At 36.4% G+C, this 17,018-nt stretch overlaps 1 protein-coding gene across 4 annotated transcripts in view; it reads left to right on the top strand.

Annotated features, from left to right (window-relative positions):
- The first annotated feature begins 221 nt into the window (after positions 1–221).
- LOC122721196 (acyltransferase-like protein At1g54570, chloroplastic) overlaps positions 222–17,018 on the top strand; it is a 32,493-nt gene continuing 15,696 nt past the window's right edge. The window contains exons 1-7 of one of the 4 annotated variants that reach the window (XM_021766567.2): positions 222–375; positions 1,334–1,625; positions 1,844–1,895; positions 2,777–2,832; positions 3,046–3,204; positions 3,304–3,408; positions 9,694–9,800. In XM_021766567.2, coding sequence (XP_021622259.1) covers positions 1,442–1,625; positions 1,844–1,895; positions 2,777–2,832; positions 3,046–3,204; positions 3,304–3,408; positions 9,694–9,800 — 663 coding nt within the window. In that variant the 5' untranslated portion in view covers positions 222–375; positions 1,334–1,441. The other 3 variants (XM_043959679.1, XM_043959678.1, XM_021766564.2) reach the window with 3 other exon arrangements.

Here is a 17,018-nt window from a genome sequence, read left to right on the forward strand (position 1 = left end):
ATTTTATAATTTTTTTATTATTTTAAAATTAAAAAAAATAAAATAAAATATTATAATTTATTATCCATCAATAAATGATTTCAAGTTTCATAAATTTCAAATCAAGATATGAAAAAAACTATTTTGCTTCTGGAGTGAATTCATAAAAGCAATTATTTTATAAAATATTAATGTGGAAAGTTTTAATATCCGCGTGGCAAACGACTCGTTTTAATGCAATTATCCGAGTTAAGAATCGTCCGTTGAGCGCCAGAGATAGAGAGTACGTATTGCATGTGTTGCTAGACAAGAACCAGAGAAATTCAGGAAAATGGAAATGGCATGTGCAGAAGCAGAAAAAATGGACCTCTCAAAGCTCAAGATAAATAAAACTAGGTAAAAGTATTATTATTATTATTTTAGCTAGAATATCCAAAATTCATGAACCTTCTTATCCCGCAAATCATTTTTTTCCCTCGGTTCATTCGCATTCCCCTGTTAGCTGTGGCTCTCACAATTTTTCTTGTCAAAGAATCTATATTGCTGCCACTTTTATTTATCTTGTCTCACATAGGAACTCTAGAACTAGGTGTACTACAAACTTTACACTTCCTTTTGTTTTCTGTGTTTGCTTCGCCTTTTTGGGGGTGGGTCTTAATTGTCTTGATAAGCATGAAGGATGTGTTTTTTTTTCTGTTAGAGTGATTTAGGGACAACATTTTAAGCGTGTTTGGTATCATTTGCTGATATTTCAAGTTGAGATCCTTGCGTTTTTATTTTCTGTTGCTGCTTGGCACTTGAAACTGGGAGGGATTCTAATTTTCTCAATAGCCGAATCTTGAAAAGGGTCTAAAAAATTCACATATATTTAGTGCTTTGATTCTAGTTACAGTGTTCCGGTCTTCATTGAATCACCAGGCGTATTTGGCAGTTGCAGCCCTTTTTAAGTGCTATAGGACTTGAAAAGGGTCGGCTGTTACTGCTTAGCGCCTCAACGAAGTCTCAAGTTGTCCCAAGGTTAATATTAGGGGTGAGAAATTTATGGGTTCTCCATTATTCTGCGCATTTTGTTAATTTGAAGCCCTTTTCAAGTGCTTGAAAAGTTTCCAAAGTTTATTTATAGTTGCAAGCTTGGAAGTTGTTGCAAGTTGTTCTTCATAAAAGTTGTAAGCTTTGTGCCATTGTTGTACGGGCCATGGCATCAGTTTTTTCTTTCCAGCTATCACCTTACTTTTTGACAAATTCAGTAATCAAGGGTCAGTTTCGAGTGAGAGTTCAGAATGTAGGTAGTAGGGAATCGAAAGTGCTCTCCTCTGATTCAATTGCAGTGAATAAAACTTCTTTCATTGATCAGAAAAAGAAGAATGGAGTTCTTTATGATGGAGGTACTTTGGTGGAAGAGGAGAGGGCTTTGATTAATGGAGAAAATGGGAGATTGGGATCTGTAGCACAGAACAAGCGCATGAAAGATGTTTCAAAAGATTTGGAAGCGTTGTGGGATGATGGATATGGCACCAAGACAGTGAAGGATTATCTTGATGTAGCCAAGGAGATGATTAGGCCTGATGGAGGGCCACCTCGGTGGTTTTGCCCCCTTGAGTGTGGTCAACCTCGAAAAAATTCTCCAACTCTTCTGTTTTTACCAGGTATTGAGTCCCTTTGTGGAGAAGCTCTTTTAAGTTGAAATTTTACTTTTCTAAAAGTTGTGCAAAAGGACGAAAAAGATAGACTTCTTAATAAACGAGTTTTTGTCTTCCTGGAAGTGATTTGGATCTTTAATATTTGAGTGATTATTGGTGGATTCAACTTTTATCATGTAAGTTTATAGGATTTTCATAATATTGAAATTTTCTTATCCTTGCAGGAATGGATGGCGTTGGCTTGGGACTTATTTTGCATCATGAAGCCCTTGGGAAGTAAATTCTTTTGTTTCTACTTTCATTACAACTGCCAGGACCTGTGTTCATATATAAATAATTAAGGCCTGAATGTTCATCTCAAAAAAGATGAGAACAAAAGTAAGATGAGATCATGGTTTATGGGAAATTGAAATAGGCATCTGCTATAGAGTTAAGAACTTGAAAACAGAAAAAGATGATCAATAACAGCTAGGAAGGAGCTGCTATCCTCTAAATTGATAATCAACAGCACAACAACCCAGAAAAACAATTCTCAGGTCCCAGCCTTAAGCCGAAAATACAGAAATAAGCAAAAACACACACATGCCCTTTTCTCTTTACAAACCCCTCAATATATTCCTTCTAATCATTGCCTAACTAACCCTGCCAGCTGTCCTTGTGATCCCTGCTCCAGAATATTCTCCTCTCATGCGCATTGTGACGATTCCCTCATTTGTTTTCTCCTTGAATAAACTCTCAGCTTCCTTGGCCCATTCGCCTCTTGGCCCAGCTGCTTCACTTCTGGACTCGTATCAGCATCCCAAGTTTTGGGTTTGCTCGGAGCTGAATGCTCCCGAAACACCCTGTAATTGCTAATTTCCCAGTGGAAAATCCACTTTCACTTCTACTGTTGTATATGCAACAGATTTATTCTTATCGTTGATTATGAAGAGACTCACTGGAAATCCACCATGATGAATGATCATAACTCATAATAAAATCATTGTACATGCTACAGTTTGTTTTATAATTTCGTGTTAACTTCTGCAAGTCCATTCCTTTTTCAAACTATATGAACTACTAAACATTTACTGCACTGATGCTTTATGGAAAAAAGAAGCTGTGACTCTTGCTTGCATACATCATGTGTTAGCAGTTGAAAATCTTGGCATATGCAGGGCGTTTGAAGTTTGGTGCCTTCATATTCCAGTGTACGATAGAACACCATTTGAAGGTATAAATTGGAAAGCCTGCAAATTTACTTGAACGTACTTGCTTGAGTTACTTAGTGATTCTCTGCATTGATAACTCAGAAAGATGTAATTTTGAGATGATATAATTCATGAGTAACTTTGTGCCAACTGGTGAAATAAGAATAGTTTACCTTTTATTATAAATGGAAAAGTTACTATTTATCATTAATTTAACGTTATTTTTTTCCATGAAGGACTATTGAAATTTGTTGAAGAAACAGTGAGGACTAAGCATGCTGCCTCACCAAATAGACCAATTTATCTAGTTGGGGATTCTTTTGGAGGATGTCTAGCACTTGCTGTTGCTGCCCGTAATCCTAAAATTGACCTTGTTCTGATACTAGCCAATCCAGGTCAGTTCAGAGATTAGCAGCAGTTTGTTCACCATGTATTCTTAATAACTTCCTGGTCTGCACTATTCAGTTGTCTGATTTTTGTGCCTTTTGTTTTAGCCACATCATTTGACAGATCACAGCTACAGCCCCTGCTCCCAATCCTGGAGGCTTTGCCTGATGGATTACATAATACAGTCCCCTACCTTTTTAGCCTTTTTATGGGTATGTCGTCTGTTGCTCTGCTATATTATTCATTTACTTTCCCTCTAAGATCTGTTTAGTTTCTGTGCTTTAGACATGTTTCCAACCAATGAATATAAAACTATTTTTGTTGCCTACAAGCTTAAGTTTTTAGGTTGACTGTTTTCTTGTCTTGGTATCGGAGTCTCTCAGATCAAAAGATTCAGAGTTTGAATTATGACTTCCCTAATTAAGGTAAATCAAGTCTGTGCTTCACATTTCAAGCTCAGTTAGCTTTGACATGCGAGAGTGTTAGAGATAAAACTATTTATGTGTTTTTCACCTACAAGTTCAAGATTTTAGGTTGAGTGGTTCCTTGACATTAATCATAACTAACGACCTATCTATCAACTTTTTGTTACCCAAAAATGTGTATTCATTTACTTGAAAATATGCTTTCATGCTCAACCCCTAATGTTGATCAGTAGTAAATAAGGGAATAAATAAAGTGAATCTTATTGAAATACTCCTTAAAAAGCTACTGTAGAAAAGTCTCTATCGACCTTTTAGTTATAGGGCTGTCAGTCCCTTCTTTTGCACCATGATTTCTGGGGAAGCGATAATCATAAAAAAAGGGCTTCCGGTTGAATACTTATACTGTCTAAAATACTGAACATGGACTTTTTGTTAGTTGGGTATTCACTTGATTAAATGTGATAATGACTAAAGATTTTGAGAGTTTTATTACTGTAAAAGTTACGTTTACAAGTTATATGCATCATGGTTTTAAATCGCGGTCGCGGCCACGTTCGCATAACAGTAACAGCCTAGCGCTACGCAAACTTTTTTAAAAAACTTGCGAAGTTCATAAATAAAATGATATTGATTAGATTTAATTCAGAACAATGTATACAAATGCATAATAAACATAAATGTATAAAATATAGATTATTTAACTTAAATTAAACATCATATAGTTTAAAATAAGAAAAATCAACATAATCTTTATAGATCGAATAAACTAATAGCTCAAAGTACAATTTTAACTCAAAACTAACACTTTAAAACTAACTTTTTAGAAGAAATAAGCTTGGAAATAGAGTAGTTTATAATGGATTTAAGCTTATATGAGAAATATGCAAGGAAGATTGAAATTTGAAAGAGAAAGGGAAGAGAAAACTGAAAAAATATAGTCTTTGAAGCTGCTGAAAAGTGTAGAAACTAATGAAAATGAGAATAGGGAGTAGAAGATGAAGGATATAAAAGAATTTTAATTATTGATAATAGCCGTTACCGTTACATAACAGCCGTAACGGCCGTTACGCCTGCAAATAAGGAGGGGTCATTGTATAACGGGGTAACGGGTAACGGCCCCCCCAAAACCCATCACATAACGGCTGTTATTTAAAATCATGATGTGCATTCTAATTTATATATGATGAATCAAAACTAATAAGGATGTTAAAGGAATAAAATCTCTGCAATTATACTCTATAATTTAGTCTAAAATATGGCATGAGATCAACACTTTAATCTCTGGAATTATGTCCTAAAGATCTCCTAGTCAACACTCCTCCTCAAGTTGGTGTATGAATATCACACCTATCCAACTTGCAAACCAAAGTCGTAGTAGGTCCTATTATTAAGCCCTTTAATGAACATATTAGCTAGCTGCTTGTCAGAAGTCACATGGACTAAATACAAGACACAATTTATTATATTTTCTTTAATGAAGTAACGATCAATCTCTATTACTTCATTCGGTCATGTTGAATTGAATTTTGTGCAATACTGATGACAGCTTTATTATCACAATGCGGGAGTAATTTCTCCTTTTCTAACAATTTCAATTCCTCCAATAATCTTTGTAACCATAAAAGTTCGCATACTCCTTGAGCCATTGCTATTGTTGAATCCTACATCGGTTGTGGAAAGGGGTAATGTGCCCCTTATATGGGCCATAGGCACTCTTCTCCCTTGAGCTAGCTTTTGGGGTGAGTTAGGCCTGGCCTAAATTTAACATGGTATCAGAGTCTCCCCATCCGATGTTGGGCGCCCTATAAATGTTGCACGCACCAGTAAAAATTCTGGGCGTGAGGGGGTGTGTTGAATCCCACATCGGTTGTGGAAAGGGGTAATGTGCCCCTTATATGGGCCATAGGCACTCCTCCCCCTTGAGTTAGCTTTTGGGGTGAGTTAGGCCTGGCCCAAATTTAACAGCTATATATTTAGTTTTGGCACTTGATCGAGCAACAACACTTTGCTTCTTACTTCTCCAAGTAATAAGATTTCCTCCCATCAGTGTGCAGTAACCAGAGGTTGATCTCCTATTATCAGGTGATCCAGTCCAATTTGCATCTATAAAGACTTTTACTTGAAGGTGGCCATATTTATTGAAAAGGAGACCTTTCCTAGGAGCATACTTAAGGTATTGCAGAATGCAGAAAACAAGTTGCATATGTTAGTTGCGAGGATCATGCATAAACTGACTTACTAATTTGACTACATATACAATGTTTGGTCGAGTGTATAAGAGATAAATTAATCTTCCCACTAATCTTTAGTACTTGTTGATATGCACAGACTCACCAATCTCCGCTTGTAGCTTGTGATGCTTTCGATAGGAGTCGAGACTTTGCTTGTTTGCAGTCTAACATACCAGTCTCTTCAAGAAGATAGATAATATACTTCCTCTGAGAAATAAAAATTCCCGTCTTTGATCTGGCAGCCTCAATTCCCAAGAAATACTGAAACTTTCCTAGGAAATACTGAAACTTTCATAAGTCTTTGATCTCAAATTTCTAAGCTAAAAGCTTCTTCAGTCGAGCCATTTCTTCTTTTTCATCTCCTGTCATAGCTATATCATCAACATAAATTATAAAAAGAATGATTTTACTCTTATGATGTCTGATAAACAAGGTATGATCAGTATTGTTCTGTTGATAGTCAAAAGAAATCATGGCTCTGCTAAATCTATCGAACCATACTCTAGGTGATTGTTTTAGTCCATACAAGGTATTCTTCAGTCTACATACCTTTCTTTGTATTTTTTTATAAGAAATCCTGGAGGAATCTCCATATACACCTCATCTTCTAAATCTCCAAAGAGAAATGCATTTTTCACATCTAACTGTTATAATTTCCAATCAAAGATTAGCAATGCAAGATAACAAAGACTCTGATTGAGTTTATTTTAGCAACAGGAGCAAATATTTCTTGGTAATCAACTCCGTAAGTCTAAGTAAATCTCTTAGCAACCAATCTGGCCTTGAATCTTTCAATTGAACTATCAGCTTTATATTTCACAGTGAATACCCATTTGCATCCAACTGGTTTTTTTTTTTCAGATAGAAGAGACACCAACTCGTAGGTCTCATTTTTAGCCAAATGTTTCTTGGTAATCCACTCCATAGGTCCATAAGTCTGAGTAAATCTCTTAGCAATCAATTTGGCCTTGAACCTTTCAATTGAACTATCAACTTTATATTCATAGTAAATACCCATTTGCAACCAACTGATTTTTTTGAGATAGAAGAGACACCAACTGCAGGTCTTATTTTTAGCCAAATCTTTCATTTCTTCAACCATTGCTCCCTTTCACTTAGAATCTTTGAGAGCTTCCTTCCAATTCTAAGTGATAGACATAGAGGAAATAGATAAGATAAAAGCTCAAGATGGAGATAAGGAATCATAAGAGACAAAGTTAGAAATAGAGTGTTTAGTACGCGACCTAACTCCTTCTCTTTGAACAATTGGTTTATTTAAATCATCAATGGGCTCAAGGATTAAAAATAACTCACCAGACGAAGAAGAGAAAAACTTTTGACACTGAGTAGACTGCACAATGGCTTTTTTTACTTCTGCATTATCTCTTCTTGAGTATCTCCTTAAATCTGGTTTATTTAGGTGCCTAATTATTTTTTCCTGAGCAACAATAGTCTCCCTTGTACAGTAGTTTTCTCCTGAGTAAAATGCTCTCAAGTTATGGGACTAGGAATCATCTTTTCTCTTTCATTGCTCTCCCCTTGAAGAGGTGATGGAATGGTATTGAAATAAGATTCAGTCTCTCTAAATATAACATCCATTCTGATAAAGTATTTTCTAGATGGAGGGTGGTAACACTTGTAACCTTTATGTATGGGAGAATATCCAACAAATATACATTTAAGAGCCCTCAGATGTAGCTTCTCAGTTGTCTTAGCACGAACAAAATATATACACCCAAATACCTTTGGTGGATCTTGTAGCACCTTTAAAGGACTTCTAAAGATAAGAGCTTTGAAAGGCACTCTATTAATGAAATAAGATGCGGCTAAGATTGCATCTCCCCAATAGTTTTTTAGAAGAGTCATGATGCAAAGGAGAGATATGACTATTTTTAATAGGTATCTATTTTTTCTTTAAGTAACACTATAGTGTAAGAATAACTAGTTTGATATAGTATCCTATTAAACTCCAGATAAGCAGAAAAATGACTATTCATTAACTCTATGCCATTATCAGTTCTCAACTTTTATTTTAGCATCAAATTGAGTACAAATCATCTTGTAAAAAAATTGAAAACAAGAAAATAAATCACTTTTTGTCTTAATCAAATACGCCTAAGTCATTCGAGTGCAACAATTAATAAAAGTAACATATCAACAATTATCAGATAGGGAACAATCTGGTGGGTCCCCAAATATCAGAATAGGTAGTCATAAAAGGGATTGTACTTCTATTATTACTCACAGGATAGGATAATTGTTTCTTGTATGCTTAGCATACTCACAAGCATCACAAAATAAAGAACCAAACTGAATCTTGGAGAATAAGTCAAGATAAAGTTTTTCTAAAATATAAAAGGATGGATGGCCTAACCGCCTATGCTACTATATGGTTTCGTGGTTGACATCCTTCTCTCTACAAAAAAAAGGCCTAAGATGAACCAAACACTAGATTTCCATCTAATATATACAAGTCATTGTATAGTCTACCATTGTCAATCCTCTCCCTAGTTTGAAAGTTTTGAATAATACAATGGTCTAGAAAAAAATTCAACTTTACAGTTAAGAGTTTTAAGAATAGCACTAACAGATAAAAGATTAATAAGAAAACGAGGAACATGAAGAACATAGAATAGCTTGACGTTGGGAGTACAAACAATAGAACCGATTCCAAAGATAAGAGTGAAAGAACCATCTGCTATTCTGACAGTATATTTTTGTAGGCATGAAAGATAATTAAGGAAGCCTTAAAAGAGTATGTTATGTGTTTATTTGTATCAGAATTAATAATCCATGGAGCAATATCAAGAGATGAAATGAAAGCATTATCAAAAGCCCTTATATTATCCACACTAGTCACTTTCTTGTTTGCCATTTCAAGGAGAAGAAAAACCACAATTTTTTTGTCAACAAAGGGAAAACTATTGTTCACGGCAAAAAGGCACAAGTTTGAGTTGGTCAAAGGCACAACGTGAAGGAGAGGTTGCCAGAAAGGAGCTTCGTCGGGAAAAAGCACCAGAGTTTGATCCACACGCCGGCGCATGGAAAAGGGCATCGATATTGTGGTGGCGTGAGCTCATGCGCGTGGTCAGAACAGAGGCGTGTCGTCGGGAATAGGCTGGAAATTCGATGGGTTCTCTCTTGATATGGGCGGTGTCGGTCAACTCTCTCTCTAGAGTCACCTATAAGTTTGACCTATAAAAACCTTAACTTTATGAACAGTACCAGGAATCCTTATACCAAATAATATTTAATACCATGAAAATTTTGTGAGTGTTATTGTTGTAAAGTTATATTTATAAGTTATGTGCATTCTAATTTATACATAAAGAATCAAAACTAATAAGGAAGTCACAAGAAATAAAATCTCTACAATTATGCTTTATAATTTAGCCTAAAATATGGCATGATTTCAACCCTTTAATCTTTGCAATTATGTCCTAAAGATCTCCTTATTAGTCAATAGACTCAACATGATTGAAATCGAGGAATAAACAAGGTGACCTAGTACACAGAGCATCCTACACTCATGGGCTCTAAGGAAGGTTGAGGTTGATATGTGCAGCCTTGCCCTTATTTTGCAGAGCGTCTAAGTTAAAACTAGGATTATATTGGATAAAGCAGTTTCCATTTGACTTACAGTAAACTTTGCCAACATGTGGAACATCCTAAGTGAAATATCCTAGATAATTTTTACTTCCATTGTCAAGGGTAACCTTTTGCAGCTTCAAATTGCTTTGATCTCTGATAAAAAGTACTAACAAGAAAAAGCTTTAGCCAACCCATTAAGAAAATAAATTGCTTCAGTGTTACTTGCTAACATTTTTTCTCATGACACCAGGTGATCCATTGAAGATGGCGACGATTGGTATCGAAAATAGGCTTCCTCCCAAATCAAAAATTAAAAAGCTGTTTGGCAATCTCACTGCTTTTTTACCACTTCTTTCTGTAAGAAATTAAGATGAATGCACTGCCTAGTTTTTGCACTTTTATGTTGTTTTCTTTTTAGTGCTTTTGATCTCTTTTTATACTTGATATTCCCCAATAACTAGCCTACTAGAGCTTTTGTCATGTAATAGACACAAAATGTTCAGGAATGTACCTTACCCTGTAGATTATTTTATGGCATGAGAAGTCTAGGTAGCTAAAGTTTGTTCGAATTCATGCCTGATTGCTCTTTTCCTCTCTTCATTAACAACTTGGTTGATTGTTAGTCTTTGTAGATTTAATATTCAAAGTTGTTAAATTTGGATCAGGTCTAACTTACCCCAAAAGCTAGCTTAAGGGGGATGAGTACCTATGGCCCATATAAGGGGCACATTACCCTTTTCCACAACCGATGTGGGATTCAACACACCTCCTCACGCCCAGAATTTGACTGGTGCGTGACATATTTATGGGAGGCCCAACATCAGAGGGGAAGGCTCTGATACCATGTTAAATTTGAGTTAGGCAATCCTCCCTTTGAGCTAGCTTTTGGGGTGAGTTAGGCCTGGCCCAAATTTAACAAAAGTCATAGTCGGTGGATTATAGTTAATATTTGGTGCGAATTTCTAAATCTTTTTACGGTGGAGTGGCAAAGTAATGAATAGTAATAAGATGTAAGCCATAAGCTGGTGTTAAACAGAGATTACAATATATTTATACATAAAAACAAAACTTATCTAGAAAGGAAAGGGAATCTTTTTATCAAGACTATGATCATGCAATTCCTAAGATTAAGCGACTAACAAATCTATCCAAATTTACTTTCTATATCAACATATTTACTTCCTATAACACTCCCCTCAAGTTGGAGCATAGATGTTAATGATGCCCAACTTGTTACATATGTAATAAGCTCGAGTCCCATTTAGAGCTTTAGTGAAGATATCCCTTAATCATTCTCCAGTTCTGATATATCCTGTTGAGATTATCTTTTGTTGGACCTTTTCACCAACAAAATGACAGTCAATCTTGATATGTTTGATCTTCTCATGATATATTGGATTAGAAGCAATGTGGATAGCTACTTGATTATCACAACACAACTTACCAGGCACCAAATTTGTGAACCCAATCTCTTTTAACAGTTGATGCACCCACAATATTTCATATACGGTTTGTGCCATAGCTCGATATTTGGATTCAGCACTAGAACGAGAGGCTACATTTTGCTGCTTCTTACTTCTCCACAAGACCAGATTACCTCCCACAAAAACACAATATCCAGTGGTTGACCTCCTATCAACCTTTGAACCTGCCTAATCAGTATCAGAAAAACATTCAATGTTTGTGTGCCCATGATTATCATAGAAGAGGCCACGTCCTGGAGCCTCTTTTAAGTAGCAAAGAATTTGCCCCAGAGCATCCTACTGAGCAATAGCAAGAGAAGATATAAAATGACTCACCACACTCACTGAATATGCAATATCAGGACGAGTCACCCTCAAATAATTCAGTTTGCCAACTAATTTTTTATACATTTCAAGATATGCAAATGGCTCACTGTCTTCTATGATAAGTTGAAGATTAAGGGTCATTGGTGCACTACAAGGCTTAGCACCCAATTTTCCTATTTTCGTCAACAAATCAAGATCATATTTTCTTTGAGATAAGAAAACGTATTTCTTACACCGCAAAACTTCAATGCCCAAAAAATCTTTCAAGGAGCCCAAATCCTTTGCATGAAATTGTGTTTTGAGAAATTCTTTTAGAGATGTAATGCTAACAACATCACTTCCTATGATAAAAATATCATCCACATACTATAAGCAGAATCACTCCACTATCAGAATTTCTATAAAACACCCAGTGATCACTTACTCATATGTATTCCAAACTGTTGGACCACCTCACTAAATCTGCCAAACCATGCTCGAGGACTCTATTTCAAGCCATAGAGGGATTTTCGAAGTCTACAAATTTTGCCTAACTCTCCCTGAGCAACAAAACCAGGTGGTCTCTCAATATAAACTTCCTCTTGAAGGTCACTATAGAGAAAAATATTTTTAATATTCAGTTGATGCAAAGGCCAATCATGTGTAGCTGCCAAAGAAATGAACAATCGAATAGATACGAGTTTGTCAACTGGAGAGAAGATATCAGAATAATCAACTCCATAAGTTTGAGCATAACCTTTGGCCACTAAACGGGCCTTGAAGCGAGCAATAGATATATCAGGGTTTACTTTCACCGCAAACACCCACTTACACCCAATAGCCCGCTTTTCTTGGGGCAAGGACACCAACTCCCAAGTACCATTAGTGTCTAGGGTCATCATTTTCTCTTCCATCGCAACATGCCAACCAGGATAGGATAAAGCCTCAATAACAGTTTTGGAGACTGAAATAGAATCTAAAGCAGTGGTGTAACAAGATAAGAAATAATTGGGTAATTTCAGTATATTTTTCCATTGAAGTAAGTGGGTATATATACAGATTACAAGGCCTTGTTAAGGCAACCCCTAATAATTCTCTATCAATCAATTAGCCTATGATTACGTAATCTCCTATAATTATGTACAGATTATGTTCACACTCTAACACTCCTCCTCAAGTTAGATCACAGATATTTATCATGCCCAACTTGTTAGAAAGATATTCTATTCGAGACCCATTTAAAGTTTTGATGAGTAGATCACCCAGTTTCTCTCCTGTCTTCACATAACTGGTAGAGATTAAATTTTCTTGAATCTTCTCATGAATGAAATGATAATCAATTTCAATATGCTTAGTCCGTTCATGGTATACTGGATTAGAAGCAATGTAAAGAGCAGCCTGATTATCACACTAAAGTTTCGCGAGTGACGCAACATCCATACCAACTTCCTTCAGCAGATGATTTATCCACATAATCTCTCAAGTGGATTGAGCCATAGCCCTGTATTCTGACTCAGCACTGGATCTGTATACCACATTTTGCTTTTTACTTTTCCAAGACACTAGGTTTCCTCCAACAAATATACAATAGTCTGTAGTCGGCCTTCTATCACTTTTGGATCCCGCCCAGTCAACATTAGAAAAACACTCAAGTGCAGTATGCCCATGATCTCTATAGAGTATACCGAGTCCAGTAGTCCCTTTTAGATAACATAGAATTTGTTCTAGAGCGGCCCAATGTTTCACCGTAGGTGCAGACATGAACTGGCTTACAACGTTTACTGCAAAAACAATATTTGGCCGAGTCATCACCATAAAGTAGTTCAGTTTTCCAACCAACCTCCTGTACCTCTCTGGATCATCATAAGGGTCTCCGTCATCTTTTATAAGACATATATTAGGAATCATTGGTGTGCTACATCGTTTAGCTCCCATCTTCCCAGTTTCTGCAAGTAAGTTAAGGACATACTTCCTTTGAGACAGGAAAATTCCCTTTTTACTTCTCAAGACTTCGACTCCTAACAAATACTTAAGCTGACCCAAGTCTTTGGTATGAAAACTCACATGCAAGTAGTTTTTGAGAGAAGAGATCCTGTACTATCATTCCCTGTAATAACAATATCATCGACATATACAACAAGGAGAATAATACCAGTATCTAAATTTCTATAAAAGACTGAATGGTCACACTGGCTTTTTTTCAACCCAAATTTTTAAACAACTTCACTGAACTTGTCAAACCATGCATGGGGACTTTGCTTCAAACCATACAAAGATTTCTTCAAATGGCAGACTTTCCCATACTCCCTTTGAGCAATAAACCCTGGTAGTTGCTCCATATACACCTCCTCTTGGAGGTCACCATGTAAAAATGCATTCTTGATATCTAATTGGTGTAAAGGCCAATGCTGAGAAGCAGCTAGAGAGATGAATAAGCGAACTGAGACCATTTTTGCTACAGGAGAAAAAGTGTCAGAATAGTCAACGCCATAGGTTTGGGCATAACCTTTGGCGACAAGACGGGCCTTAAGCCTCGCTATGGAGCCATTTGGATTGACTTTGATGGCAAAAACCCATTTACAGCCTACGGCCTTCTTGCCAGAGGGTAAATCAACTAGTTCCCAAGTATGATTTTCATCTAGAGCCTTGATCTCCTCAAACATTGCATCACGCCATCCAAAATGAGCCAGGGCCTCTTTAACTGTCTTAGGCAAAGAAATGGAATCTTGAGAGACAATTAAGGAAGTAGAAGAAGGAGACAGGTGATCATAAGACAGAAAGTTAGCAATAGAATAGATAGATTTACACTGTCGTTTACCTTTACGAAGACTAATGGGGAGGTCAAGGTCACTCAGTGGTGGATCTGATGGCGAAGAAGATTCTGGTGCAGGACATGTATCATCAGGTACTGGTCTCCGAGACTAAACTTGAACAACTGACGGTTTAACAGGAGGCTGAGTATTAGGAGGAATGTTATTATGAAATTGTACAACAGAAGGCATACTCGAAGAGGTCACACCATTAGATATGATTTTATAGATGAGCCACTCATCATCATCCTCTTGATCAGGAGAGTCTGTGCAACAGGATAAAAAAGAACTTTCTCGAAAAAGACTATATCTGTTGAGACCAAATACTTGTTGAGGTCTGGAGAGTAACACCGATACTCCTTCTGAAGGCGAGAATATCCCAAGAAAACACACTTCAAAGCTTTAGGATCAAGTTTAGTCATATGAGGTCTGACATCCCGAACTTAACAAGTACTGCTAAACAGTCGTGGTTCGAGAGGAAATAATCGCTTCTTAGGAAAGAGGACATTATAAGGAGTATTACCGTTTAGTACTGCGAAGGGCATGCGATTAATGAGAAAGCATGCAGTAGAGACAGCATCAGCCCAAAATTGCTTAGGAACTTGCATTTGAAACAATAGAACTCTAGCAGTCTCAAGGAGATGTCGATTCTTTCTTTGAGCTACCCCATTTTGAGCGGGTATATCAACACATGACGATTGGTGAAGAATACCATGTTGAGTCATATAAGCCTGGAAGGTTTCTGATATATATTCTTTAGCATTGTCGCTCTGCAAAATTTTCACAGAAACAATAAATTGAGTCTTGATTTCAGCACAAAAGGCAGAAAAATGAGAAAACACTTTTGAACGATACTTCATAAAATAAATCAAAGTCATTCTAGAGTAATCATCCACAAAAGTGATAAAATATCTGAATCCAGTCTTAGATCCAACCGGACATGGGCCCCAAATATCTGAATGAACTAATTCAAACGCAGACTCAGCTCGTTTATTGACTCTAGGACTTAAAGAGTTTCGATGATGTTTTGCAAAATGACATGACTCACATTCCAGTAAAGATACCTCATGAAATTGAAGGCATAACTTCTTCAAAATCGATAAAGAAGGGTGTCCCAACCGACAATGTGCTTCAAACGGAGACACGACACTGGAGCAAGTAACAGACTGAGGTACCCATGCATCCAAAATGTATAGACCCCCCAGATACATGTCCTTTACCAATAATTTGCTTCGTCACAAGATCCTGAATGAGATAATGATCAGGAAAAAAAGGAAACACAACAATTTAGGTCTTTGGTAAGTTTACTCATAGAGATTAAATTAAAAGCAAGATTAGGTAAACTTAGCACAGATGATAGGGTAATAGAAGGAGTAGGTTTAATAGTTCCAGAACTCTCAACATTATAGGTTGACCCATCAGTTATAATAACAGGAGAAGGTGTTTTATGAGATCGAAAGCTAGTAAAAATATGAGGATTACCTGTCATGTGATCTGTAACACCAGAATCAATGACCCATTTATATGAAGAGGAAATAAGACACGTTTTAGCTATCTCAGCCGCTATTGAAGACGTTGGAATAGTTTTAATAATATGGGTCTTGTTATAAGTTATAGGAAGTAAATATGTTAATATAGGAAGTAAATATTGATAGATGGATTAGTTACTTAATCTTAGGATTGTATAATCATAGACCTATAAATAGGTTGTAATCTCTATTGATAATAACATCAAATATTAATCTTCTACATGGTATCAGAGCCTTTCTCGTAGAGATTTAATTTCTCTCTCTCTCGTCAAGTTTTAAAATTTTTGGAGACTTAAGGCTCCTGTTCTTTTGTGTTACTCATCTAGGGTAATATTTGTCTCTCATCGTCCACCTAGAGAGGACACCGAAGTTGCCTTGCAACCCGCTTATCAGATCTGTGGTTCATTTGCCGTTTGGATGTTGGGTGGAGGTATTTAGTTGCTTTGCAACCCGCTTGTCAGATCTGTGATTCGTTTGCCATTTGGGTGTTGGGTTATCTTCCTTTAATTCGTTTGAAGGTAAAGGAGTATAGAATTTTGGTTGAAATGGTTTTTGATAGTAAAACCCATATTATTAAAATTATCCCAACGTCTTCAGTAGCGGTTGAGACAGGTAAAACGTGATTTTGGGTTACCCATAAAGGGTAACATTTGGAGACTTAGGGCTCTGTTCATCGGGTTACCCATAAAGGGTAACATTTGGAGATTTAGAACTCTGTTCATTTGGGTTATCCATAAAGGGTAACATTTGGAGACTTAGGGCTCTGTTCATTTGGGTCATCCATAAAGGGTAACATTTGGAGACTTAGGGCTCTGTCCATCAGGTTACCCATAAAGGGTAACATTTGGAGACTTAGAATTCTGTTCATTTGGATTATCCATAAAGAGTAACATTTGGAGACTTAGGGCTCTGTTCATCGGAATTACTCATAAAGGGTAACATTTAGAGACTTAGGGTTCTGTGCATTTGGGTTACCCATAAAGGGTAACATTTGGAGACATCGAGCACTGTTCATCAGGTATTATTCACGGCTACTGTTCATCGGTTACTATTCATAGGTTTTGTTCTACTAATCCTTTATTTATTTTGATTGTTTTGGGTTGGTTGTTCTTATGGCTGAAATTGATTATATATGTAACAAGTTGGGCATTATTAACATTTATGCTCCAACTTGAGGGGGAGTGTTATAAGTTATAGGAAGTAAATATGTTAATATAGGAAGTAAATATTGATAGATGGATCAGTTACTTAATATTAGGATTGTATAATCATAGACTTGATTTTCCTTCCTGTTTAGATACGGTCTCTCACCTATAAATAGGTTGTAATCTCTATTGATAATAACAACAAAAAATATTATCCTTCTACAGGTCTTATTGTCAAAAACCATTTCAACCAAAACTCTATACTCCTTTACCTTCTGTTAAATTTGGGTCAAGTCTAACTCACCCAAAAGCTAGCTCAAGG

The sequence above is a fragment of the Manihot esculenta genome, chromosome 9, assembly GCF_001659605.2.
Source record: "Manihot esculenta cultivar AM560-2 chromosome 9, M.esculenta_v8, whole genome shotgun sequence".
In the NCBI taxonomy this organism is placed as follows: Eukaryota; Viridiplantae; Streptophyta; class Magnoliopsida; order Malpighiales; family Euphorbiaceae; genus Manihot; species Manihot esculenta.